The following is a 27,952-nucleotide window of genomic DNA, read 5'->3' as shown; positions in this document are numbered from 1 at the left end:
AGATTTTCAAGTTATAAACCAAAATCTTTAAAAAATGTACACATGTAGAGTGTTAAAATATATTTTCTATACAATAGATAATCTGGGCCCAATTTTATAGCGCTGCTTAACGAAAAGAAAAGAAAACAGGTGTAAACATATTTCACAGGTTAGCAAAAAAATAAGGCAGCCATTTTGCGCGTTCACCATGGATTTGTATTGTTCATTCGTCATTCATTTTCGTGGAGTAAGCACCGGAAGGTTAGCAGCGCTATGAAATGGAAACCAAACAGTAAGCAAAAAATAGGCCGTAAAGCAGCTCTATGAAATTGATAATCTGTGGTGAGCCTCAGAGGTAGTCTAAGGCGTATTAGCAAACGGATGGCCATCCATAGGACCACCAGCCGACCAGGCTTGTGATGGCTGCTTCGGGGGCTGGGTGATTGACTTCTGGGGAAGCATATTACGTTTCTTGTGTCCCTTGACGTTGGGCTCCAACTCGTGGAGACGCGTAAGTAGGAAATGCTTATCGCGTCCCTCCTAGATTGAAAAAAAAACAAACATACCATTACTCACCGGCCTCACAAAAACTACCAGCAATTTTTATTTTTTTTTAATGAGAGGTCACCTGACATCACAAGGCCAGACGGACACTTTAAAGGCAGTGGACACTATTGGTAATTGTCAAAGACCAGCCTTCACACTTGGTGTATCTCAACATATGCATATATAACAACTAACCTGTGAAAATTTGAGCTCAATCGGTCGTCGAAGTTGCGAGATATTAGTAAAAGAAAAAAAAACCTTGTCGCACCATGGTCACACAAAGTTGTGTGCTTTCAGATGCTTGATTTCGAGACCTTAAATTCTAAATCTGAGGTCTCGAAATCAAATTTGAGGAAAATTACTTCTTTCTCGAAAACTACGTCACATTAGAGGGAGCTGTTTCTCACAATGTTCACTGCAAGACGACTACAATCTTGCCAACTGTTTACAATAATGCACTTCGAAATTGACTTCTTCTTGGAGAACTGTAGAGGGTGCACTGAGATGCTACTGAGTGACAAAGAAAACGATAAACTCACCAGTACAAGCTGTTCTTTCAACCTGCTAACAAGTTCCATGTGAGCAGACGCAATGGCGTGGTAGTAGTACAGCGTCAATCTGTATATCAACAAAATATGTGGTCAAGGATTTTTATTTAATTATTTATTCATTTATTTATTAATTTTTATTTATTTATTTATTATATATTTTGTTAATTTTTCTGACAATACAATAATTGTAAGCAGAGGCCGTCCAGGGAAGGGCAAAAGTTAAAAAATGTCACCCAAAAAGATGTGCCCTCCCAGACCTTGCTCATTTAAAAGAGTACAAATTCATATATTATACTAGATGTTAAATTTGCATTGGGATAAAGAATATTCATCTTGGCTTTTAAATACCCATATACACAGATGTGTACTTGGAACTGTATACTCAGTACTTACCCGAGTTCTGGGACAAAAAAATCACTAAGCATATTACTCGGGTGGGATTCGAACCTACGACCTTTGCAACTCTAGAGCAGTGTCTTACCAACTAGACCATCGAGATTGCCAGGTGGCTAGAGGCAGTTCGAATCCTATTGTTTAGCAGTGGGTATTGCAAATGGTTTAATAGATTTAATAAATTTGCATCAGGGATTAAGAATATTCCCAAAACAGAAACTTACAAGAGAATGGTGACGAATGGCACCACGAAGGCTGCAGAGCCAATAAACGTAAAGATTTCCTCAAAGAAGTTATTGAATTGTTCCACTGTTGTAGTGACTGTTGACCACATGGTAAGCTGTCCACGGAACGGCCCACAGCCACGGGAAGGTTCAATCCTGAGACAGAAACACAAGAGAAATGATAATAATAGGCATTTGACATGCGCCATATCATTTGGAAATATTAAAAATAGTTTGAGGGAATTTGTTCCCGAAAGAAGATCCAGCATGTCCCAATGACCCCCCCCCCCCATATAAGGTGCGAGTTTAAGGAACAACAAGTGAAAAGGACTGAAGGTTTCTAGAGGGATGATATTGAATGAACAGATTAATATTGTACTCAGTAAAGTCACTTAGTGTATCCCAACATATATGCACAAAATTTGTGCAACAAGGGTGTTTTTTCCTTTATTATTCTCTTGCAACTTCAATGACCAATTGAGCCCAAGTTTTCACAGGTTCATTATTTTCTGCATATGTTGGGATTTTACGAGTGAGAACACTGGTCTCTGACAGTTACTAAACATGTCCAGTGCCTTTCACTAGATGAAGAAAGATATTGGGTGTTGAACAAAGAAAATCGACTAAAGCGTCAAGACCAGGAGCTGAACCCATCCTCTGCTGATCAGAAACGCCAGAACTCCAGTCCAGTGCATTTGACCGCTCGATCACGCCTCACCACACTTGAAGCTACCTAATAACTAATAATAATCCCCCCCTTGCAGTGTCGACCAATGACGTCACTAATGCACCATCCCAGTTTTGTCTTCCTACGTGAGCGGTAAACTAGAGCTGTCAACTCAAGACTCAAGACCCCCTACAACTCTAATACTACCTTCCATGCTACTTACGCGCCAACGGAGTACCCCACAGGTACGATACACAGCATGAAGGTGATGAGCAAGATAACCATGAAGAAGATGCCCGATCTGGAGGCACGGAATGGACGAGAGGACGGCACCATGTTATAGAGTAGGCTCCACTTCTTGAGGTAGAAGAAGACGAAACACTTGAAGAGGCTGATGGCTGGAAGGAAGGGGCAGTAGAAGGAACCAATCCTGCAAGATGAGGGGATAAAACAGTTTATCGTTCTGAATCACTTCAAGGAAATCAGAATGACATTATTTTTTATTTCAAATACATTTTTAATTCTTTTAGAGAGCACGATAATGAAAATTTAAAGTTTAAACCAAAAAAATGCTTCAATTTGTGCAAATGTTTGCAATCCATATTTTTTTCAACTTCTTCAATTGGCCACCCAGACAATTTGGAACGATTAAGCTTTTCCACCACCAACTCAACTGCTATTTTGCCAGCGAACCATCACTAGGATCAAACCCAGGGCCCAATTTCATGGCTCTGCTAACCCCCCAATTATGCGCTTACGATCACCATTCTCTGCTTGCACCAAATTTCTGCGATAGACTTGTAAGCATAGAGTCCGCAGGTGCACAAGCCAAAATTTCCGCTAACCTGAGAAAAACGCTTGCCGTAAGCACATAATTCACTGCTTCCACAAGTGCCGATTCTTTGCTTACAGTAAGCAGACCCATGAAATTGGGCCTAGAGCATTTCATGTTTAACTTTTTACTCAAGTTCAAATTAAAAATCTTCAAAGACAAAAAACCTCTACATACCAACAGAGAGCTTGTGAGTACACGATAGCCAAGACATTCTTTGGGATCTCAAACTCCATATGGCCAAGAGTTTGTGCGATGCCAAAGTGAAGATGCTTAGCAGCAAATCTACAATATAAACACAAATACAATGATAATTGTACTTTTTTTTATTATTAAGCTATTAATTAAGGCTAATAATCATTAATAATGAAACATTAACAAAGGACAAGATTATAAATGAATTAAGTTTTGGTTGTGCAGTTTATAATGGTTCTCAGAAAATTGAACTTAATTATTAATAATATAACATCAAAGTCATTTATAGCGCACATATCTACCAGCAAGGTACTCAAGGCGCTTAGTATACAATTTTTACAGAAAGATAGGTTATTGTAATTATGATTTCTGAGACCCTATTATTTAGCACTTTCTATGGGTTTACAAGGTGCTTCGGCGCATATAGCAGCCGCAGCCAGGAACACCAGGCAAACCCCTGGGATCGTTTACGTGCATTCGACAATGCAAGGGACCAACGGGGATACGTCCCATCCGAAGGACAAAATTACTACACTATCCAAGAGCCAGATGTAGAGAAGACAAGGATGGAAGTTAAAGTTTTAGATGTTGGAATTATTTCAGAGAAAACCCTCACAATCAGGTAAAGACTGAAAACCCATTCCACACAGTGCCCCCTGGGGTTTTCACATCGGTGGTGGAAGATGTGAAAAGATACCAATTAACCAACCCGACCATTGATAACCTGGGGGTTATGAACAAGAGAAACAAATACACAGGGATGTGATAGGCTGTTGAGAAAAAACTGCTCTAAGCGCAAGGGGCAAAAGCATGCGAGCTCGAAAAGTTGCCAGCATGAAGCCCAGTTCATAAAGCCCTACTCTGCAATCTGGGGCATTATTATAATGGTTAAATCTCCATTTGTATTACAATTTGATCTTTGAAAAAAAACAAGAACAAACACAGATTAAAAAAAAAAAAAAATTGAATTTTGTTTAAAAACAGAGAAATAACATCCCTGAATACACCAAATAGTGTAGCATTTTTTTAATTTCTGGCGAAAATCTGGAGCGGTTATGTCCAACAATCTCCGTTTGATATTACTTACTTTCGCGGGAATTCCACAATCAGCACAACAAGAACGACAGCAGCAAAATCTGTGATGGTCAGTTTGTAGAATTCTTGGCCGACATACGTCTCCCAGCACTGATGAATAAATCAGAAAATGACGTTAACTAGAGAACACACAAGAAAAAACACCTTGTGTTGCATAAAACATGAACACCTGGGGCCAATTTCAAAAATAGCTAAAGATTGATATCAACTGCAAATCAATCATAGTTGCTGAAGCAAAGTGTGATGTCACAATACAAATCACTTTGGTGATACTGACAATTTGTCTTGCGATGAATTAAAAAAACAAATCACTTAAAGTACTGAAGAATAAGCTTACTGGTGACTATCGTGTAACTGACTGCTCTTGTGATAAGTCTTGGTTCTGAGAAGAACCAACAATTTGTCTTGACTTTAATACAAATACATTAATACCCCTGCCGTCAATTTCACCAAACTCATCCTAACTTAGGATTAATCTTAGGACTTAGGACGAGTTAAGTTCCCTATCTGAAGACGTAGGACGCATTCAACCCGTCCTAGTTTAGGGCGGGTTACTAGACCTAACTCGAGATAGGATTAATCCTAGCGTTTTGTGAAATCGGCCGCAGGTCACTGGGCCATTTTGTTCGTTCATCAAACCATCTCAGCTCCCTGGGGAGTATGAAGCCTGTGCAACAAAAATGCACTACTAAGCTAAATCAATCACAAGAACCACCTTTGCAGAATTAACATAAGAATGATTATCAATGGTTTACCACAAGGCTTCCAGATTTACAGACTCCACAAGCTGTCTCGTTTTCAGCATCACAGACAATCAGCGGAAAGAGTGAGAAGAATAATACTCCAAGGGATGCAAGACGTAGAAACACCGTCCTGTGTAGCCGATAAAAGCAAATACAAGAGTGTTAAAGGCACTGGACACTACTGGCAATTACTCAAAATAATTGTTAGCATAAAAAATTTATTGGTATCAAGCAATGAGGAGATGTTGATGGTATAAAACATTGTGAGAAACAGGCACAGGCATACTACTCGGCCGGGATTCGAACCCACAACCCTTGAAATTCTAGAGCAGTGTCTCACCAACTAGACACTAAGCTTGCCCGATAGCTATTTTGAGAAAGGATTCCCTTCAAAGAAATATGGTGTGGTTAATTGTTCACCAAATAAACACATTTAAAACTGAGAAACAATTCACAATGAATCATTTATCCGATTTCTGTTTGGGAATGGTGTGGCCAAAGGTTCGGTTGGTACCCGCTGTCACCTCACCTCAACAGTGGATGAATTTGACGTTCCTGTGAAAATATTGTGACAGTTTTTTTTGCTGCTTTCTAAACAAGTAGACACTGCATTCAGCTGAAACTTTCACATGTGACTAATAATTCTTTCCTTATAACTTTCCCTGTCAGCATTAAATTTAAAAAAGTCAATCCTTTAAGTCTGGAACCCTGACTCTTACCTGACCAGAGTGATGCTGATTTCAAACTGCGGACTGTAGTCTTCAAATCGTACGACTACATTGAAGATCAAAGGCACCACGCCGTTCAGAATCGTTATGGTGATTGATGGTAGGTAACCAATCAGGAGACTGGCGAATGCGTTGCCCGTGATTGGCTCATTGGAATGCTGAAATGGAGCAAAATAGTGGAATTAGTGAAAACTATTTTTGCTTTTTCGAAACAACTATTATTGACTTCTGAGACTGTTATTAATTATTTTGTATGAATAAAGTCCGGTTCATAACTCCTGCGAATGCGAACGGATACGAATTATGACGTCACAAATTCACAACGAAATTCGCAGTCAGTTGAGTTGTGCTCAACTTTCTTACGAATATCGCAGCGAAGGCAGAGTTGTGAAGTCAAATTTGCATCAAATTACATCGCATTCGCACTCACAGGAAGTATAAACCGGGCTTTATAAGAATAAGGTTCAATCCAATTCAATTTAGAGACATTTATTTTCAGTTTCCATTTCACTTGTTTACAGCTAGGCATACAAATTAACATTAAATCAAGAAATAATAGAAATACTAATAAGAGAAAAAGGAAGAAAACCCTGATAAGCAGTTGCAGGTGTTGGGGAAGTCTTATTAACTTATTTAGGACAAGAGAGTAGACCAAAAAATAAAAATTTCAAAAAACAATTTAAATGGAATCAACAAATTTAAATAGAACTAAAACAATTTAAAGCCATTGGACACTTTCGGTAAACAGTATTGTCCATTGTCCAAGGCCCACACTTCGTGTATCACAACATCTATATAAAATAACAAACCTGTGAAAATTTAGGCTCAATCGGTCATCGGAGTCGGGAAAAAGTAACGGGAAAACCCACCCCTGTTTCAGCACGTTTCTTCGTGTCATGACATGTGTTCAAAATAAATTCGTAATTCTCGCTATCAAGAATTGATATTGTTTTAATGTTTTCTCAAAAAGTAAAGCATTTTCACCATTACCTTCTGTAAACCCTGTAAGTTATTTGTAAATCTGTGAACTTTGTTTTTTTTTTCTGTACCGAAAGTGTATAATGGCTTTAAAACAAGAAGAACTACATTAAAAATCTGGAATAAAGTGCATTTTTAAAGCAACACACAGGACATACAGCTTTACACCCCATCCGAAGGACGAAGCACTGGTTAAGTTTCTTGCTTTAAGGACACAAGTTTCACGCCTGGGAATCAAACCCACACCCTGCTGATCAAATACAACAGAGCTTGAGTTCTGTGCTCTTAACCGCTCGGCCACGACACTAAAGGGCCAGTCACACTGCAGCAATAAAAAAAACGATAACGATCACAACGCAAAGAGAACGCATTCTATTGGTTGAATTGCTCTGTGCAGAATACGTGCATGCTTATTCAAACAATCGACAGCCTGCCTGGTTAGCGTGATCGTTTTTTATTATCGCTGCAGTGTGACTGGCCCTTAACTCCTCTCGACCAATCAGAATAGATAAACTCTCGCGGTATCCTCACCTGTACAGACAGATCTGTGGTGTAATAGATGAGGTAACCGGCTCCGCCCAAGATCCCCAAGACAACCAGATTCAGCAGAAAGCGGACCGAATACAGTTTGAATTTCTCCATTTTGGTTCTCTTCGCTCGTTTCCTCTTCTGTCTCTCCTCCTCAAGATCCGTCTAAAATTAGACAAACATTAGTTATAATAATAATAATAATAATTGTAATGTATTGTATTTTATTTTATTTTATTTGAAACTGGACCAGACCCTATCACCCTGGGGAGGGTACCAACATTATAGTAATAATAAATAACAATTAGAGAAGAATTCATACGGAAAGGAGTGTTAACTTAATACAACAACACACATTGGTAAAGCCTTCACACAGTTTGATTTTCTTTTGTAAAGCGTCTAATGCAAAAAGCCTCTAAGCGCACAAAGAGAACCTTATAATATATAATGAGTGAAAGATACAATTACAAATAAGCAGATTACACATATAAATGAGTTATGAACAGAGACTTCAAAACATTATAAAGAACTAGCCTGGCGAATATGCACAGGAAGACTATTCCAAAGAAACAGTGCGACGTAAGAAAATGATCTGTGGCCATTAAAAAATGGAAGAAGCTCTTGTAGTTAAAAGCAAGGAGATGATTGTAAAGTCTGAGTAGGTGAATAATGGTGAACAAGTTCACATAAATAAATATGCAGGAAGAAAAAGCTCACAGTCAGTGGTCTAGGCATCTGCTCCACTATACAAGGGTCGATGATTTGAATCCCACCTGACACAATTTCATGGAGCCACTAAAAGGCAAAGTATACCTTTTGTTTTTGGTACCATTTTAGATTGTTTTAGTCCTGTGTAAATGTAGATATATGCCTTTGCCTCGGTAAGTTCTTTTATACAATTTTTTTTAAATGTCACATGCCTGTAGTTCGAAACGGATGCTACTACATTTCAAGTAGGCATTCTTCTCGTCAGTCATGGAGAAATCCCACGCAGCGAAGACTTTGTTGCAGGACTTGTACTGGAAGTCCTCCTGGTTGGATAGACTTTCCTTAAAACCACGGGCAGTACTGAAGAGAAATCAGGAGAAAAGAAATCAACAGTAAATAACAATGATAATTAAAAAAAAAAAACAGCCTCAAAGCGCCATGTACAAAAACAAAGCGAGATAAAAAGACAAAACTCTTTCAGAACAAATATGTTAACAAAAATTACAATGAATGGATAAAATAAGCATCGCTCACTGGTTACAAAATACAAGGGGTACAAACAACTATGCCATATTATGGCAAAGAAATTAGCAGAAAAGGGTGTTAAAAAGTGACTGGAGTGGGATTTGAACCCGGGACCTCTAAAATAATGTGCTCCACCAAATGAGCTATCTCCAGACATGCCAACCTCTGGGATCACAAAACTGTATTCTGAAACCCCAAAACCTGTATTTTTCATCAAAAACATGCGTAGACGCAGTTTTAAGCCCTGAGACAGGCAAAAAGTTATCAAACAGCCTAATTAAACCAGTAAATTAAAATTAGGTGGTAAACCCAATGAAACAGGTTTTTTATGAACATATATTGATATATCATATCTTAAAGATATTGATAAATCATATCTTATTCATATAGAAACCCTTGTTAATATCTTTGTCAAATGGTCAAAAGAAGACAAGTAAAAAAGAAATTAATTTCATTTCATTGAAGAAGACAACAAATCATCCCAAAAGTTTTGTTTCCTTGCATTTAGGGGTATAGTTATCAAATTCATCTTATATACATCTCGCTTCAGGCGCTCTTTTTGCGTCTCTAAAGTTGGGGAGGTAGTGCTTTGTGCTCTTCCAGCCAGGCTCGTTATTTCTGATGGATGTTATCCAAGCCTACATTCGTATGGACTGTGAACTGGTGAAGGACGTAACCCTGTTTCAGCCCCAGGAGTAGGTGGCAACGGCCCCCTGGAAAAATAGTTGCAGCCCACAGTTTGAAGTGGCCTTCAGGCCTTGTGTGTCTTGCAACTTGCATTAAATTAAAATAAAACAAAGACCAGAATGCTAACTTACTACTGGACCATCAGCAGAAGCGAGAGAAGAAAATAGGCGGCCGTTGTAAGGAGGTAGGCCAGCGGGATGATGTAGACACTGTCTAAGAAGGTGACAAGAGAGGAGCTGTTGGTGTTACTGAACGTCGGTGGGTAAGTACCGTAGAATAACTCAGTCTGCTCCATCCATCCCTGTACAGGAGAAGAGGGGGAAACAAGATGTGATTAGATGAGATTAGTTCAAACGATCTTTTTATTATATAGAGAGGTTTGCGGTAACATCATGTAATGATCAGGAGTTAATATAATAATATCGAAGTCTTATATAGCGCACGTATCTACCAAACAAGGTACTCAAGGCGCTGATTATATACAAACTTTCAGAAAGATAGGTAATTGCAGCCACAGCCAGGAACACCGGGGCGAACCCCTTCTCTTTTCGAAAAGTGCAATGGGTTCTTTTACATGCGTTACACAACACATGGGACCAACGGCTTTACGTCCCATCCGAAGGACGAAGCAATGGTTAAGTGTCTTGCTTAAGGACACAAATGTCACGGCTGGGGATTCGAACCCACACTCTGCTGATCAGAAACACCAAAGTTTGAATTTGGTGCTCTTAACCGCTCGGCCACGACACTTCCAACGGTTCTTTTCAGAAACCAACGTTGAAACCAACGGTTCTTTTCAGAACCACCCCAACTCATTTAGAGATTATCATTACATGGTATTACCCAATAGTATCTCGTATTTCCACAATGCAAAGTTTCAACCCCTGCTGATCTTTTTGATTTGTGTTTTTTCAGACATCCAGGATTCAATTTCATAGAAAAACACTAGACAGCCAGACTTGTATGGTTGTAAGTTTACTGGCCCGACGATGGAATCACTGGCCTCAGTTCTGCCGCCCAGTGTCAATTTCGAGCCCTGACTCATAGCTACTTACCGTGCCACCAATGAAGTCCACAATACATTGATCTGTCTGGCCTTCAGCACACTTGTTGTCCACGTTGTTATTGTACTCTGTCTCGCAAGTAGATGCTGTGGTTAACAAAATACAAGTCACAAGATAAATTTAGGTGAAGAAACCTTTGGGGTTCTTGACAACAATATTAACAGCAATAATTTGGGAGGCTAATTATCCTTACAGCTGAAACGTTATTCATTTGACAGCCAGCTACATCAACCCATGACCACAGAGAACATCCTGAGATTGAAAGTGTTTGATTTTTCAGGAGGGAGGAAAACCAGAGACAGGCTTGGAATTTCATCTTAAAACATATTGAAAGGGCAATGCCATTTTCATTTTGCAAAGGGCACTTCCATTGGAAAATTCATTGGAAAACCCCTTCTCTTTTCGATAAGCGCACTGGGTTCTTTTACATGCGTTACATAACACATGGGACCAACGGCTTAACGTCCCATCCGAAGGACGAAGCAATGGTTAAGTGTCTTGCTTTAAGGACACAAGTGTCACGGCTGGGGATTCGAACCCACACTCTGCTGATGAGAAACACCAGAGTTTGAATTCGGTGCTCTTAACCGCTCGGCCGTGACACTTTCACTATTATTTATAAATGGCTCTGCATGCTGCGAGTGAAAATGCAACGAGTATGAAGTAAACCTCGGTTTAGAAAATGGCTACTGTTTGTCAGAACTTACTTTCAACGTATTGACCGCGGAGGCTGAATTGCGGTATGACGATCAATCCAAACATCAAGATAAAGATGTACAGATTCAGGAATAACATCCACTTGAGAAAGACAAAGTAAGATACCACAGCTGTGCCGAATTTACCTGCAATGAGAAACAGAGCGTCGTTGAATACACTGTGTTTTTTACCGAATACTTTGCTTACTCAATAACAGTTTTATCTTAAGTATAGTTTGAAGCATTGCATGGTGTAGAGAAATATGAAGAACCTATAAATAAAGTAAACTTGCGGGTACAACCATTGTGTGAGTGTTGGCTCTGAACAGCTTTGGTCTCAAAGTTTCAAATATTATACTCTACTCCGACTCGTCTTTAGGAGAAGCAGGGTATACTGTTTGAAACGTTGAGACCAAACCTGCTCTCTTCAGAGCCAACACTCCCACTAAAGAGATTTACATACTTTGCTTGTAGTTGCACCCACAAGTTTACTATTTATTTATAGTTTCTTCTCAGTTTTATCTTATTTTAATAACTGCCTTTACAGTGTGAGTCAAAATGAAGTTGATCGAGATGTATGATTTAAAAACAAAACAGCAACTGGCACTCAAAACCCCATTGAAGCACGTAACAAGCATTCTTTCTTGCTTCTGAAAAACGATTGAAACAAACTTATAATTTTTAAGAGAAGTTAGGACTGTTTACTGAAAGCACTCATGTTGGTGGCTGTCCATTGAATGTTAACGCTAGACTGAATCTAAACATCTGAGTAAGTAGCAAGGTGATGCAAAATGTGTAGCTTTATTAAAATAGATATAACTCCTCTAAGGATTGATCGATTTCTTTCATTCTTTTTTTTTCTAATAAGCAGGAGAGAGTGCTTGTTAAATATATTCTTTACTGAATTTGTTAGTGTCATTTGTTTGTTTTGAAAAACATCACTAATCCCAGTCAACTCCTTTTTGAATTTTCCTGTATGTTTTGACTAATAAGTGGCCAAACAAATTGTAATAACCGTCCTAGAGTTAAATTTTGTGAGATGGCAAGGCCGGTCTCATAACTCAAAGGGCCCTTCTTCTGGAAGGTTCTGATGGGGAAAATTTTGCAGGGGGCAACAAAGCCAAGATAAGGACAACAGAGGCAGTCACCTCCATATAATTCCTGGCCTATAATAACGGTGGGAAAAAACCTTTTTACTTGTTTCCACCATATACATTTGTCCACACACGCCAACATTTGAATCGGTGACAATCAAAAATGTGTGTGGAAGAAATCTTGAAATCTGAGCACTCAGGAAATGTCAAGATAAAAACGTAGATAATGGACAATGAAATCCATTTGACAACAACAGTGTCGTCGCCTCAGCTGTGCCAATGTTTCTCTGCACACAGCACTACTTGTTAAAGGGTGTGTATACGTTTGGGTGGCCTTATGACTCTGAAAATTAATGGCAATCATTTTGAGAAACATTTCAATTTTATCCCTCAAAATTTGAATCTGAGAAGCGTTAGAGCTTCTCAGATGGTTTCCCAATTGCAGAGTGTTCTTTCTGCGTGGACATAACCGATCCAGATTTCCAGCAATATCTCATAAAACATTACCACCTTTTAAAGCCATTGGACACTTTCGTCCAAAGGCCCGCACTTCATGTATCACAACTTACATATAAAATAACAAACCTGTGAAAATTTAGGCTCAATCGGTCATCGGAGTCGGGAGAAAATAACGGGAAAACCCTACCTTGTTTTCGCACGTTTCGCCGTGTCATGACATGTGTTTACTATAAATCCGTAATTCTTGTAGTCGAGAATTGATAATTGTTTTAATGTTTTCTCAAAAAGTAAAACATTTCATGAAATAATATTTCAAGAGAAGTCGTTTACCATTACCTTCTGTAAACCCTGTAAGTTATTTTGTAAATCTGTGAACTTTTTTTTTTTTTTTCTGTTCCGAAAGTGTACAATGGCTTTAAAGTGAAATTTTCACAAGTTAGTTTTATGGCATATCTATAAAAATTGAAACAAACAGTGGGTTTCAATTACCAATTGTATACAAACCCTTTAAGTTGTACTTTAAAAGGAAGGACTTTTCAGGAAAACTGGTATCGATATCAAGCTATCAAATACAGGCTTTGAGATAAATAAAACACATTGTACGTAAATTTGTTGATCACAGCCGAACCTATTTCATATCTTTTCAGTGTGATAAGAGCCAGGGAGGGGGTGGGGGGTAATTTCATGAAACTTCTTTGTGTGAGTAAAATGCTACTTAAAAAAAAAAAAAAACTTTAGCATTTCAGGCCTTTAGTATTTATTGGCATGTTTTTGAAAGGGCGTTTTTGAAATGGCATTTTCTCTTTGGTAAAGGCCACCCGATGAGGAAATTGTAAATTTCTACAAGAGTGTTTTCAAGGGCCTGGAAGGCAGTGACCAGGGGGCATGGAGGAAATCGTTTTCATTGTCTCCGTGAAGGCCTGTTATCAAAACCAAGGGAGTGAATTTTACAGGGTTTGAAGGATATCGGGTAGGATTGATGCCACTCTAAAATCTGAACATACCTTCAACTTCTTTGAGTGACGCCCGCCATACCTCAAAGGTCAGCACCAAATCGTACATACTCTCCTTGAAGTGTTTCCATCTCTGCAAAAATCAAAATATATGTATTTTTTTTCATTATAAACTTAGGCTAGTTTCAGCTGTTTTAAAATAGGGCAATCTCGGTAGTCTAGTTGGTATAACACTGCTCTAGAATTGCAAGGGTCGTGGGTTCAAATCCCACCCGAGTGTTATGCCTGTGATTTTGTTCACAGAACTTGGGTACTAGTGAACATACACACATCGGTGTATGGTTACAAACCAAAATGAATATATTCTTTATCCCTAATGCAAATTTAACATAAAAGTACTTACTGACAATATCATTGAATGTTTGTCCAGGTTTCCATAGTTTCAACTGATTGTTTTTATAGAGTGTGCACCATGGTTTACTAAAGGTTGACCATTTTTACTCAAACCCAGGCTGGTCGCAGTGTTGTCCAAAAGTGCCGGCTACCTCGGTCCTTTGCTGCCGACTTCTTTTTTGTTGTTCTTTTTTGCTATTTTAACATTGCCTTGAGATCCAGTCATGGATGTATTCTTAGGAAGTTTATAATCTTACATTTGTTTTCACTATCATCTATTTGATGAGTAAATAAACCCAGTTTTAAGTTTCGGCAGGAAGTGCCAAGGTTTTATCATAGATCACTTTCAGTAATAGTTTAAGACACTCCTTGGGGTACATTACTTTGATTGGCAAATGTTTGACCAAGGACAAATTCAAGGCCATCAATCCATTCTCTTTCCCAAAGTGTTTGATCTGATCATACAATTAATTAAGCCATATATCTGAGTTAGTGTCTTTGCCTACGGCTATTTCTGTTGCTAAGGGGTGCACAAATTTGTGTGCTTTAAGATGACAGAAAAAGACTTCAGACCTGAAATCTTTTAATATTTGAGTGATAAAAAACTTCATTTTAAGAAAATCGTTACTTCAGAGGGAGCCTTTTCTCACAATGTTTTATACTATCAACAACTCTCCATTGCTCATTACCAAGAAAGTTTGTATGCTAACTGTTATTTTGAGTAATTACCAATAAAGTTCAGTGCCTTTAAACATGGTAACTTTGAACCTTCCGTAACTTCAATCTAACCAATTAAGATTGACACTTACCAATGCATTGTTGTACTTGAATGATTTCCAACCTGACAGGGCTTTTAACTTCCCTGTTCCATACTTTTCACTGAAACAAAAACAGAGAAAAGAAACGTTCAATGACACAAAAACATTTAGACAACATGACAATCATATAAAAAGATAGTGCACTGCTTTGAACTCAACCAGGAAACAAAAAGAGCTATTTAAGAACCTCAACAACACTCTCGATGGTTGGGACTTAAAGGCACTGTTAAAGACACTAGTTGTATCTCAACATTATGCATAAAATAAAAACCTGTGTAAGTTTGAGCTCAGTTGGTTGTCAAAGTTGCGAGATAATAATGAAAGAAAAAACAACCTTGTCACACCAAGTTGTGTGCTTTCAGATGCTTGATTTCGAGACCTCAAAATCTAATTCCGAGGCCTCGAAATCAAATTCGTGGAAAATTACTTCTTTCTCGAAAACTACGTTACTTCAGAGGGAGCCGTTTCTCACAATGTTTTATACTACCAATATAATAATAATAATTTGGGGGGCTAATCATCCTTAGTCGCAGCTAAGAGCTGAATTGCGAAGGATACGGGTACAACGTGTTCGAGAAGCAGGCATGCAAGGGCGCCTTTGGCTGCCAGCCACATCAACCCATTATGACCACGGAGCACAGCCAAGATTGAAAGTGTTCGATTTTTCCGGAGGGAGGAAAATCGAGTGGTCTGGAAAACCCTTGTGGCACAGCAGAGAACCAACGCACAACTCAACTCAAATATGGCCCCAGCCGGGAATCAAACCGGGGTCACCTTGGTGAGAGGTGAGCGCTTTACGCACACGCCAACCATGCCAACACTTAGTAGTAAGCATTAAATTAATCCTATTTACAATGTCTTACCAACCTCTCCCCATTACTCGTTACCAAGTAAGGTTTTATGGTATCAATTATTTTGAGCAATTACCAATTGTGTCCACTGCCTTTAATTTCAGTCTTGAACAGGCCTATAAATTTAACAGAACAACTGAAACGAATCTAAATGAGAAAATTTAAATCAAGTGCGCGCGAAAACGAAATTGAAAGTTATAAATCAACATTAGCAATGTATCTGAATCTGGAAATTGGAAACTGTTATTCTTACATTAATGATGTGGAATATAAATTTTAAGTTGGGGGAGGTTAGGGGGATGAAGACGCTAAAGAGGTAAATACACAAATCCAATAGACCCTTCCCATGAAATATGTAAATTGCACATAGCGCGTGCGCACTTATGTTTTGGTTGGCAAAATGAGGGAACATCGCGCTGTTTTGTACACGGCTAATGGGTGCGTGACGCAGACGCGATTGCGCGTCTGCTTAGTGCACAACTCTATGGCGTTTGCCAACCAACAGGGTCTGTACGCATGCGTGAATGTAATTAGCATATTTCATGGGAAGGGTCCATTGGTAGAACATACATCAAGTTCAAATATACTGTTTTAAAAAACATGAATTGTATTTGAACTAGAGACATCAAACACAGTAAAAAAAAAAATCCTTAGCTAAACCCAGACATAAAGAGAGTGTTTAGTGAAATACATGTACGACACAAGCCATTGTTCAAACACAGCGGGACTAGCTGCATCCAGGCCTGTCTATAATAATCCACGCTGGTTATTATTCTAGTCTACTCTATCGACTCTATATGAATAGAGAAATTCTCTATGGTCTGCTCAACTTCAACAGGGCGACAGATGGCAGCTTGGCTCATACAAACTTTAAGGCACTGGACACGTTTAGTAATGACTCTGAAAATTACCTGTAGCTTTGGATAGTGTTATACATTTAAAGAAAGTTTGACTTTACTGATAGCGTTACTGATAGTAACGAAACTAAGGACGTGTACTCATACTCTATCTGAGTGGCTTCTGACTCAAGACTCAACCCAAATAACTGGGTCTTGGACACGAACTCAAAACTAAGGACTCAGTCTCGACTCGAGACCAAGAACCACTTATGGGCACATCAAGTTTTGATGCGTTGACCACTATCACTTTAAAAGTCAACACTCCCCAGGGGCATATTCTACATAAAGGATCCATTAACAGACAAACAAGGTTTAAATCAGACCAAATAAAAATATTTCATGAATTTATGATGATTCCAAAGCTCTAATGTGAATGACAGTTAAAAAGACAGTTGTGTTAAATTATCAATGAGATAGCTCACTTAGTAGGCCTATTACCAGCTCCATTAGGGTTTAATGGAACCTTTAAAGGGTCTGTGTACTTTTTGTCAGCAGAAAAACACAATGTCCACAGATTTACCATACAATTTATTCGGTTTTAAGATAATGATAGTAGAAAGCTTGCTGAGGTGATTACTTGCTGAGGTGCTGCAGTTTTTGAGAAATGAGTAAAACAATTGCAAAAATATTTTCTGTCTCAGTGAGATGGAATTTATTTTAGGTAATATACCATGGTAATGTACTATGGTATACCATACCAAATGTACATGTACCATATATTGGTAAATTTCACATGTCATAAACTGAGATAAAAATTATTTACGCGACATTGTAGAAATTGTGCAAAAAGTACCTAAACCCTTGAACTCCTCCTATTCAACAGTGCAAGTGATGACATAGCCTGTATACCACCACAGAATCTCGGTGGTCTAGTTGAATAAATAAGCGACTGCTCTAGAATGGCAAAGGTCGTGGGTTTGAATCCCAACCGAGTAAGAATAATACATTTATGCCAGTGAATTTTTGTTCACAGCACTTGGGAAGTATACAGTTACACAAATTGGGGTACGGGTAAAACCGAATATTATCATTTCTATTGCAAAAACTCATTGTTGCACAAGGTGCTGATATAGTGCTTTTCTGACCATAAATACATTACCTTTAAGAAATGTTTGTGCGCTTCACGTGGGTGTGTATAAACCTTTGTTTATGACCAGTAAAAAGTGTTAAAAACATGGGCGTAACACGCGAGCTTGCACCTTCATTTCTATTGGTCGAGAGCAACGGCCGGGACAGTTGTGCCACATCACGCGATACACGCAACGCGCACAGCATTCCCTTATAAGGAGTTTTTTACCCGAGGGCCTTCTCATTTCATAGCTGGCGGGGTGTTGTCATTGAACAATCATCATTCTTGCATTTATTTTACTTTTTGACCAAAAAGTGTTGATATTTTTTGACCGAAAAGGTATTTATGAATGGGAATCAAAGTGTGTTGAAGCGGTTTTCAACTAGTGGTTTAAACCCACCGAGGCCTGGTTCTTGATCGTCTAGATAAAATTATCAAGAACCAGGCCTCGTTGGGTTTAAACCACTAGTTGAAAACCTCTTCACCACACATTGATTCCCTTATTTAAAATCAACTGTGTCATAAGTTTCATACTGACATTAATGACTCTACATAATGTTTAATGAGCACATCATTTACAAATGTTAAATGTAAAAAGTGTGTATGGTTATACATGTGCGTGAGCACGTACATGTAGGTGCAAATGTAATGTATGTGTCAGCACTTTATCAATGTAACACACAGTTAGTGGGGAGGCTTTGGACAAGCGGACACAATGGGGGTTTATTGAATCAACAAAAGACCCATTTCAGCTTCACTGACCCTAGTGTAACATGAGCCCCAGACTGTGGAGCAATGTTGTCATGTAACTATAGCAACACACAACAACTTCTTAGACAAACACATACAGAGATACAAAGTTCCACAGCCAAGTGGTCCATAAGAAAGGATATCAACTTGTTTTGCTTTGTGTTTGTGCGATGGATGAGGGAGGGAAAATAGTTCAAACTGTCATTGCTCTGTGTACATTTCACTTGCACACCAAAGTATGGCTTTAGTGGGTTGAATCATCCTCCATGGTTGAATAAACACTAGAGAGCGTTTTCACTTAACAGTGGTCTGCTGGCCAAATGCCAGTTGAAAAAACCTCAGGACCAGTCAGAATTCTATCCAAGAAGTTCGGTTGACTAAAGCATTCCCTATTTCCTTTTCAAATCTTAACTTTACTAGTAAAATAAATAGCTAACTGGTCGGCTGGCTGTAGAATGCAGCAGCTTTTAAAGATTTTTTTGCAAAATTTAAACTTTAGTTCCAATCAAAGTAAGTAATCAAACAGAGGTTTTGATAAGTGATGTTTGAAAGTTTGCAATGTGGAAATAAAAAGAAGAAACAGAATGAAGTATTGCTAATTTTGTAAATAGACATGCTTGTGTGCTAATTTTTCAGTCAATTATAAATAATTTAACAGGATATTTATTTGAGATATTTCTACAGCATCTAGAAATAACTCTATATTAGGCGCTATACAAATCAAATAATACTATTATATAACACCCAAGCAGATCCTTGCCATTTGATTGGAGGATTGTCCGTCACGTGATAGCAAATAAAAGTACCATTGCACGCTGAGTCACTCACCGTGCTTTTTCGTTCCATCCGAAAAGTACCATTGCACGCTGGCAGCGTGCAATGGTACTTTTCGGATGGAACAAAAAAGCTGAGTAAAAACATCACTGCGTGTGCGTGTCTTTGGTAATGCAGCAGGTGTTCTGCAAGAAGGCATAGTAAAATTACTAGCATTCGGCTTCTACAGTTGAAATTGTTTGTTTTGAAAGTTGTATCTTTCAATCAAAATTACAAGGTTCTACTTGGATGTTATATAAAACAAATAATGAATGTTTTTCATTCGTGCAATGGTGCGAATATGTTCATTCGTTGAAAGCTGGAATGTTCCATTCAACCCGCCTCGTTGAATAGAACATTCCATCTTTCAACTCATGAACATATTCGCACCATTGCACTCATAAACATTCATTATGTGTATATTATTGTTATTATGAGACCCTACACCCTTAAACGAAGGGTTACTTTTTTGTAAGGGAGTCAAATTCTTGCAAAGGTTTGACTTTGTGTTTCCTACGTTTTATAATCACTGATTAAATCTCGTATTGATGAAACATTTCTAAAATAATTGGGGCGAGAAGTGTGTGCATCAAAGTGAAAATCACATCTAGAATTGTAGGGCATCTCGCCAGAGTGATATTGATCTACAGGTAGAATCCATGTGAAATATGAAGTTTTATAACTATTTTTTATAAGAAAGGGCATTTTTATTTCAGAGTGGAAATAGAAGAGTAGTGGCTTGGTCTGAAATTGCCCTTTCACCGAGAATCGCTGTTCGTCTTGCAGAGTGATTTTGATCTACAGGTAGTAGTCCATTATGAAGCGTTATAATGATTTTTATCAAAAAGGGCATTCTAGAGTGGAAGTAGAAGAGCCTTGGTCTAAAATAGCCCTTTAGCCATTTCAGGGTCATGGTTGTTGATTAAAAATAAAAGTCATTGCCTTCACCTCGGTCATTTGTCAAATGACCACGACAAATGACCACGGCCTTGCTGGTTTTAAACGACCAATTAAGGCCTCATCGCATAATCTTTTAATAGTTTATAAAGTGAAGTGGAAACAAATCTCAATATATCTGCGAACTTGAAAAGACTGCTGTGACAGTGAAGTCCAGGGCATGTTATAGGGAGTGGACACTATTGGTAATTGTCAAAGACCAGTCTTCTCACTTGGTGTATCTCGACATATGCATAAAAGACAACAACGCTGTAAAAATTTGAGCTCAATTGGTCGTCAAAGTTGCAAGATAATAATGAAAGAAAAAACACCCTTGTCACACGAAGTTGTGTGCTTTTAGATGGTTGATTTCGGGACCTCAAATTCTAAATCTGAGGTCTCAAAATCGAATTCTTTGAAAATTACTTTGTTCTCGAAAACTATGTCACTCCAGAGGGAGCCGATTCTCACAATGTTTTATACTATCAACATCTCCCCATTACTCGTCACCGTGCGTTCAGACACGGTACTAAAGTTGGATTAACTCATGGTTCAACTCGATCGAGTTCAACTCAGTGTGTCTGAACGGATCTAAAGTTAGTCCGAATTGAGTTCAACCCACAAAAGATAAACCGTCCAGGGAGGGGGTTATCTTTAGACGCTTCGGGTTTAACACTGTGTGTGGACAGAATAAAAAAGACCACATCCGGTTTAACTCACAACAGGCGACCCATTGACCTCCGTAATCATTACGTAAACACACAGTGACCAATGAACAGGACAATAAACAGGATGTTAGAGTAACGGGGTTGCGTTTTCTTTGACCTCTTAAAACCAAAGATAAACACGATCGGGTTTAACTCAGTGCTGTCTGAACGCAAAGGGGTTTTATTTTTACGATCACCCCCTGCTGCTCATAAAAGTTAAACCGGTTCGGGTCTAACTTTACGCTGTCTGAACATACCCCAAGTAAGGTTTTATGCTTAATAATTATTTTGAGTAATTACCAATAGGGTCCACTGCCTTTAAGCAGTCAGAAAAAAAAACCAGGAAAAAAAACAAGGAAATCGTTTTGATCCAATTTCATAGCACCACTTATTGCAGTATTTCACTTATTGCACCCTGTAAAACAGATAATTCTATGGGCAGCAAGCGCAGAATTATATGGTAAGCAAGGCCATAAAATTGGACCCCAATACGCAAAAAAGTTACATGCCTGCCAACAGGACAAAATGCATTATTAGGAAACATCTATTTAGTACAAAGCCTCAGCAAATAATAATTTAATCTTAGACTTAGATTATTCATCTTGTATAATTGTCTTTGTATTCTATTTCTCTTTTTTGTTGCTTATAATTTCTCTATATTTCTCTTTTGTTGCTTATATGTTTTTATGTTATTTTGTTCTGCGCCTCGGGATAGGGTATTGTATACTTTGTATACTAGATAGATTGCACATTATATTATGTAAATTATGCATTTAGGGGAGCTTTCTACCATCATTATCTCAAAACCGTGAAAGTTAAAGCAAGGCCATAAAATTGGACCCCAATATACTGAAAAGTTACATGCCTGCCAACAGGACAAAATGCATTATTAGGAAACATCTATTTAGTACCGTTTTGTGTCCTACCAAAAATACCCACACCCTTTTAAAAGCAGTAAGAACAAAAAATACATTGTTATGACAGCCATTTCACCAGTTGCTAGGAGATCACCTGGCTGTTACTGTTATGGCCATGATCCAGGTAGACTTATGGACAAGTCGTGAGATAGTCGAGTTGTCACTGCTCTCGCGCTAACTGCTGGTTGCCGACTTATGGGGAGTAGAAGTAGGGCAGCGCACAGTAGTCGAGCAACCAGCAATTCACGTGGAGAGCACCGCTGCAACTCGACTATCTCACCGCGTGGGACCATAAACGACTTGTCCACAAGTCTAGCATCCAGGAGGATTAATGCAATCAATTTACTTCCTGTTACTCTGGCTGTCCAGGCTACTGGGGCTCTGATTTGTACATTATGCAAAGTGTGTAGGCTACTAATTGAAAATGCAGCTGGCTCTCCCCATAAACATGTAAATGGTTACCAGCCAAAAGGAGGTGTAAATGTAATTAAAATTAAAATGGCCTAACTTTTCGACCCTAGCAGAGTCTTTCGTGAAGGCTAAAAAGACCCTGCTAGGGTCAAAGCGTCAGCCCAAAACTATTTTGAGATTAATTATCATTTTGTCGTTAAAAAAGTCTGATATTTTATTGAGCACAGGGGCTGACCTACAAATGGTTTACATTTTTATAGACTTTTCAGGGTAGTTAAATTACAATTTCACTGTTTTTCTAATGCAACAAAATCGGAAATCAGACTTCTTTTTTAGTATGGCGTGCACAGGCTATATAAAAGTAGATAAAGGGCAGACATTCAATTCAGAGCAACTGTGCGGATTTAAATCAGACTTAAGTAGAAAACAGATATCAATCTATCAATATAGAGTCGGCAAATTTAAACCCTTTTCCTGCAATTGTAGAAAATCATTGCCTGGATAACAGAACATTTGCATCCTATAAACTATAACATCCTGACACTGTATGTTTGATGAAATCTGTATTTTGGCTGCCACTGTAGTTGGGTTCCTGGAAAGCCCATCAACATGTTTTGCAGCCAATAGCCTTACACAGCTATGGCCTGACAGCCATAGCCAATCTGTACAGTTCAAATGTTCTGTTTGCTTTTAATATAATAAAAAAAAACAGGTACATTTACAGTGTACAACAGGTGTAAGATTTCCCTTTTCAAATAAAATAAAAAAACCAGCAGGAATCTCAGTTCTAAATTCCTAATTTCCAGGGAGACAACAAGTTTGCGTCTGCAAAAACTACAACACCCAAGGCGCTGCATGACCCTCTTTGACTGGTTCCCATCATTTTGCCATAGCAGAAAACACCACCCAAAGTGCTGGACGACCCACCTCGACTGGTGCCCATCCGACCTAGCAGAAACTATACCCCACACCCAAAGTGCTGCATGACCCTTTTTGACTGGCTCCAATCACTTTGCCAAAGCAGCATTACCACCCAAAGTGCTGCAAGACCCTCTTGGACTGGATCCCATCACTTTGACGTAGCAGAAACTATACACAACACAGAGTGCTGTATGACGCTCTTTAACTGGTTTTCCTCCTAAACTGTGAGACCCTCCTTCAAAATCAATTCTACCAGATTTGGATGCCACAGAATAGACCTTATGCACATGACGTCATTTCAGTACGGCGCCCCCCGCATCGCGGTCAAAAGGAGGTTGTTCATTGGCCAATCTATGTGCGTTTCGATTGTTTCGTCACCGTTTGACCTCAAAGATGTCGGCTGGATGACGTCAATGCATAAGGTCTATTCATTGGGTGCGTTCGTTTAGCTTCCCTGGGTCGACCCCGCGGTGCTCACACGGGTGAGCCCCTGACAAGAGCTATTCAAACATTTCACCCACCCTCTCGTGGTGATGTCATGCACCTCAGGCCAGCCCCAAGTGACCCGTTCCACAAGCGGGGCACTTGGGGCTGACCATAGTGAGCCTTTGGAATGACTTCAAAGCTGTTCGAACGTACCGAGGCAGATCGGGGTCGACCTGGAATCTAATCAACGCACCCATTGTCACCTCACCTCAGCTCTTTAAAATTGGCCCTACCTAAACAAGCTTTTAGTTCGTGCAATATCCTTAGCGATAATGAAAATGGATGTGCCCCATTAATTAAACGCAAAATTCTAGGCATCATGTCTGATTTTTCTTTTAGTATCAACTTGAATGTCAATTAAAATATGAGCAGATGTTTTTGGACTTCAGACCCTCAATCTAGCAATAGGCTAGGAACTTAATTTCCTGCAGCGTTCCTTTGTGCAAAATATATATAAATAAGCAACATCATTATAATAGGGAATTTGATTTTAAGATTTAAAACAACCATTTCTTTACCATTTCTCTTATGCATATTATATCCCTTTCATTCTTTCTGAATACCTGGGGTTTTTTTTACCAAAAGATAAAAATGTAATGAAGAATTTTTATTTCAGGTTGGTTTGATAAAAAAATATTTTTTGAGACATTACATTGATCAGTTTCTTGATCTTAGCTAATTTCATTTTCATTTTCATTTTTCCCCACACCTTGTAAGACCAATGCTTATGTTGATCAAAGACACTGGACAGTATTGGTAATTGTCAAAGACCAGTCTTCTCACTTTGTGTATCTCAACATATGCATAAAATAACGAACTTGTGAAACTTTGAGCTCAATTGGTTAAAGCATGCCCCTTACCAGAGAAACAGTTGTTGCTCCCCTTCAAGAGCGAGGATCAAGGCCTGCCCACCAATATAAATTTGTACTGCATTAAATATGTCAGACAGCACGCATTTCTGTACTTAATCTTCAAATCAAAAGATCTACATTATTGTGCAGGAAAAAAAAATTGCCAGTTGCCTTTGATACCCTTGCAGTGCAAAATTGTCAACAGAATTTGTCAAATTGAAGACTGGTTAACAAAAATTACAAGGAGATAATAAATGGGGTTTATCCAAAATATAACAGTTCTCAGGGAATCCTACCCATTCAGTAATCAATCAATTCATTACTTTGCTACATGTATTAGTTGATTAATTGCAGACAGACAATTTGCTCCATGGAGGTACTGGACACTAATGGTTGTTACCATTAGTAGCCAGGGATCACACCTAAGTTTACGATTCAACCTGGGAAGCAGCGGCAGCAGAAGGATCACCTCAAGGAGATGCAAATCGTTTATTTCAAATATCAAGAAAAACTACTTATAATGCAAACCTTCTTGAACATTTACTTGCTTATTTATTTATTTTTCGGTCAGTTCTTGAATAAGGGGGGGTTTATTTTCCCCCAGACAGTCACTTTCGTTCATACTGTGAAAATAGGCTACGAGGTCACTTTTTACATCCTGCAAATCAACATAAAAAATAGACAAACAGATGTTCAGCTTGTGAATGTGAAGCAGATTTAATTGATTAGGCCGTGTACAACGATTATATTTTTAAATAGCATGGCTCGATTGTTAAAAAAACATACAAAAATGTAACCTTGCATAAGGCCCCATGACAATTTAAGTTTGCATTTAGCACGATTGCACCTGAAACAAACATTTTAATTGTTATTTTCTCTGAATGAGTTTTGACGGCTAGGCCTATCCTATGCTGCTGTATCAAAATAAAAAACATACAATTAAACGCTTTGGTAATTTTCAGACCAGGCTTCTCATTTGGTGTATTGTATCTCAACTATGCACAAAATAACAAACCTCTGAAAATTTGAACTCAATCGGTCGTCGGAGTTGTGAGATAATAGGCCTAATGGAAGAAAAAACACCCTTGCCATTGCCACACAAAGTTGTGTGCTTTCAGATGGCATGCTTGATTTTGGGACCTCAAAATCTAATTCTGAGGTCTCAAAGTCAAATTCCAATAAACTATGTTACTTCAGAGGCAGCCGTTTCTCATACCATGATCGTACTGTCAACAGTTCTCCATCGTTTGTTACCAGGCAAGTTATTATGCTAACAATTATTTTGAGTAATTACCAATAGTGTCCAATTAGGCCTTTAGGCTTTCGCTTAAGGTGCATGGAGGAAGGTTGATACATGCCACAGAAAATGAACAATGCAAAATATTGTTTACAATGTTTGGCTGTCATGGCTGATAGACTAGAGATAAATAATGGAATCCCGACAATAGCATTTTTTTTAACTAGACCACTTAATCATTTGTGGTTTTTGTCTGTGCTGCAACACTTTAAATAGGCCCTGTAAAATAATTTCTTTAGTCTATAAAAAAAAAAGCAAATTAAAATTCAATGTAGATTTTCTGGTCAACAAACTTTTTTAACATCTATTATAGAGTTTCCTACATGGTGGGACAAATAAAAAATTGAATTGAATTGAATTGAATATTGATATATTACAATGATAAAATAGCAAGCTGATGCAGCAATTCTGAATTTAAAGTGGGCTTTTAAACGACCACCTGGAAGAATTATTGTCAAGCTGGTCTTGAAGGCACTGGACACTATTGGTAATTACTCAAAATATTTTTTTGCATAAAAACTTAGACGGTAACAAGCAATGGAGAGCTGCTGATAGTATAAAACATTGTGAGAAACGGCTCTCTCCGAAGTAAAGTAGTTTTTGAGAAAGAAGTAACTTTCCACTAAAATATTTGAATTTGATTTCGAGACCTCAGAATTAGACTTTGAGGTTCCGAAATCAAGCATCTGGAAGCACACAACTTTGTGTGACAAGGGTGTTTTTTCTTCCATTATTATCTCAGTGTAATTATTTTCAGTGTAATTTCCTTTTTTAAATCTTTTTAAATTATTGTTAATGTTAATATCTGTATATTGTTGTAATGCGCATCTGTACATATTTTTTATGAAACTTGTGCATAATAAATGAATAAATTATGTTTATTATCATAATCTCGCAACTTTGACAATCAATTGAGTTCAAATTTTCACAGGTTTATAATATTAATAGATGTTAAATTTGCATCGGAAATAAAGAATATTAATTTTTGGTTTTTACCCATACACCGATGTGTGTTTAATAGCACTGTTCAGCCTACTCAGTACTTTCCCCGAGTCCTGTGAAAAAAATATCATGTAGGCATGGGAGGCATATTTCTCGGGTGGAATTCGAACCCACGAATCCACGACCCTTGCAATTGCAGGCCTGATACTTCACGGAGGCAACAAAGGCGATTGCCTCCGTGTCCCTGGTCATTGCCTTGGTGCCCTTAAAATGCTCCAGTACAAATTTGCAGTTTCATCATAGGGTGCCCTTTACCAAGAAGAAAATGCCTTGGTTGGTGCCCTTGCCCTTTCAAAAACGAAGCATACAGCCCTGCAATTGTATGTAGAGCAGTGTCTTACCAACTCACAGGTTTGTTATTTTGTGCATATTGATCTTAATATTACCAATTAAACTTTGACAAGTAGATGTTCAGTATTACAAACAACTAGTTTTCTTCCTTCATAATAAAACAAAACAAATGACCGGCAGCCGCAAAAATAAATTAAGAAAAAATGAAGTGATCTGTTTTTATAATTATTCTTTTCATTTTAATATTAATAGCTAAACTACAAAAGAGACAACACAGTTTACACTACAGTTTAAAACATAATAGTCTGTTTTCGAAAGAGTATAATTGGAACCGGGCTGTCAACCCGATGTTGGTTATAAAAAAAAAGTATTTTTGGGTACGAATTCAAATGTTATTAATATTTTATTTTTACTCACCGAAGTTCTCTCTTCTTGTTTAAAGTTGCCGGCATAGATCTAATAACCTTTGCTCTGTTTTCTGCCGCATGCTCCCCGTCATCTGATTTCAATTTATCCAGTTCATACTCAATAGCATTGTGGCTATGGTCCCGGTTGAAACTTGCTTTGACAGTGCCGTGTCTCGACACGGGTCGCCCGGTCAACGCATCGGTTTCATCCCCACCGTTGAACGCGTCGTTGTCCTGTTCGAGATTGTACATGGCTGACTCGCTCGTGGCCCCGTTGTGGTGGTGAAGTTTCGCTGGTGAGTCTGCACTCACAGCAACAGCGACTGTGTCCGTCCCTTGCCCAGATGGACTTTGATACGAATCGTCCACAATTAGAGCACCAAGATCCCCGTTGTTGTTGGATAAATCTGCAAGAACGGTCGTGTTTTAGTACATAAGTAAGCCGGCTTTCAATCTTTTTTATGGACTCCAAAAATGACTGTACACAAG

General features: G+C 38.4%; 1 protein-coding gene across 1 annotated transcript; it reads right to left on the bottom strand.

Moving 5' to 3' along the window:
* Positions 1 to 164: 164 nt before the first annotated feature.
* LOC117292572 (transmembrane channel-like protein 7) lies at positions 165 to 27,952 on the bottom strand. The gene is made up of 16 exons (XM_033774677.1): positions 27,474 to 27,952; positions 14,847 to 14,916; positions 13,696 to 13,777; positions 11,151 to 11,285; positions 10,435 to 10,529; positions 9,511 to 9,680; positions 8,380 to 8,527; positions 7,463 to 7,624; positions 5,945 to 6,111; positions 5,238 to 5,355; positions 4,475 to 4,572; positions 3,370 to 3,477; positions 2,584 to 2,790; positions 1,694 to 1,849; positions 1,065 to 1,143; positions 165 to 519 (listed from the first exon to the last, which is right to left on the bottom strand). Exons 1-16 carry the CDS (start codon positions 27,713 to 27,715, stop codon positions 340 to 342), a joined length of 2,217 nt encoding a protein of 738 aa, XP_033630568.1. The 5' UTR covers positions 27,716 to 27,952; the 3' UTR covers positions 165 to 339.

The sequence above is a fragment of the Asterias rubens genome, chromosome 7, assembly GCF_902459465.1.
Source record: "Asterias rubens chromosome 7, eAstRub1.3, whole genome shotgun sequence".
NCBI classification, from domain to species: domain Eukaryota; kingdom Metazoa; phylum Echinodermata; class Asteroidea; order Forcipulatida; family Asteriidae; genus Asterias; species Asterias rubens.
The sequence above is the reverse complement of the archived record's forward strand: the minus strand, read 5'-3'. Positions and strand labels throughout refer to the sequence as shown.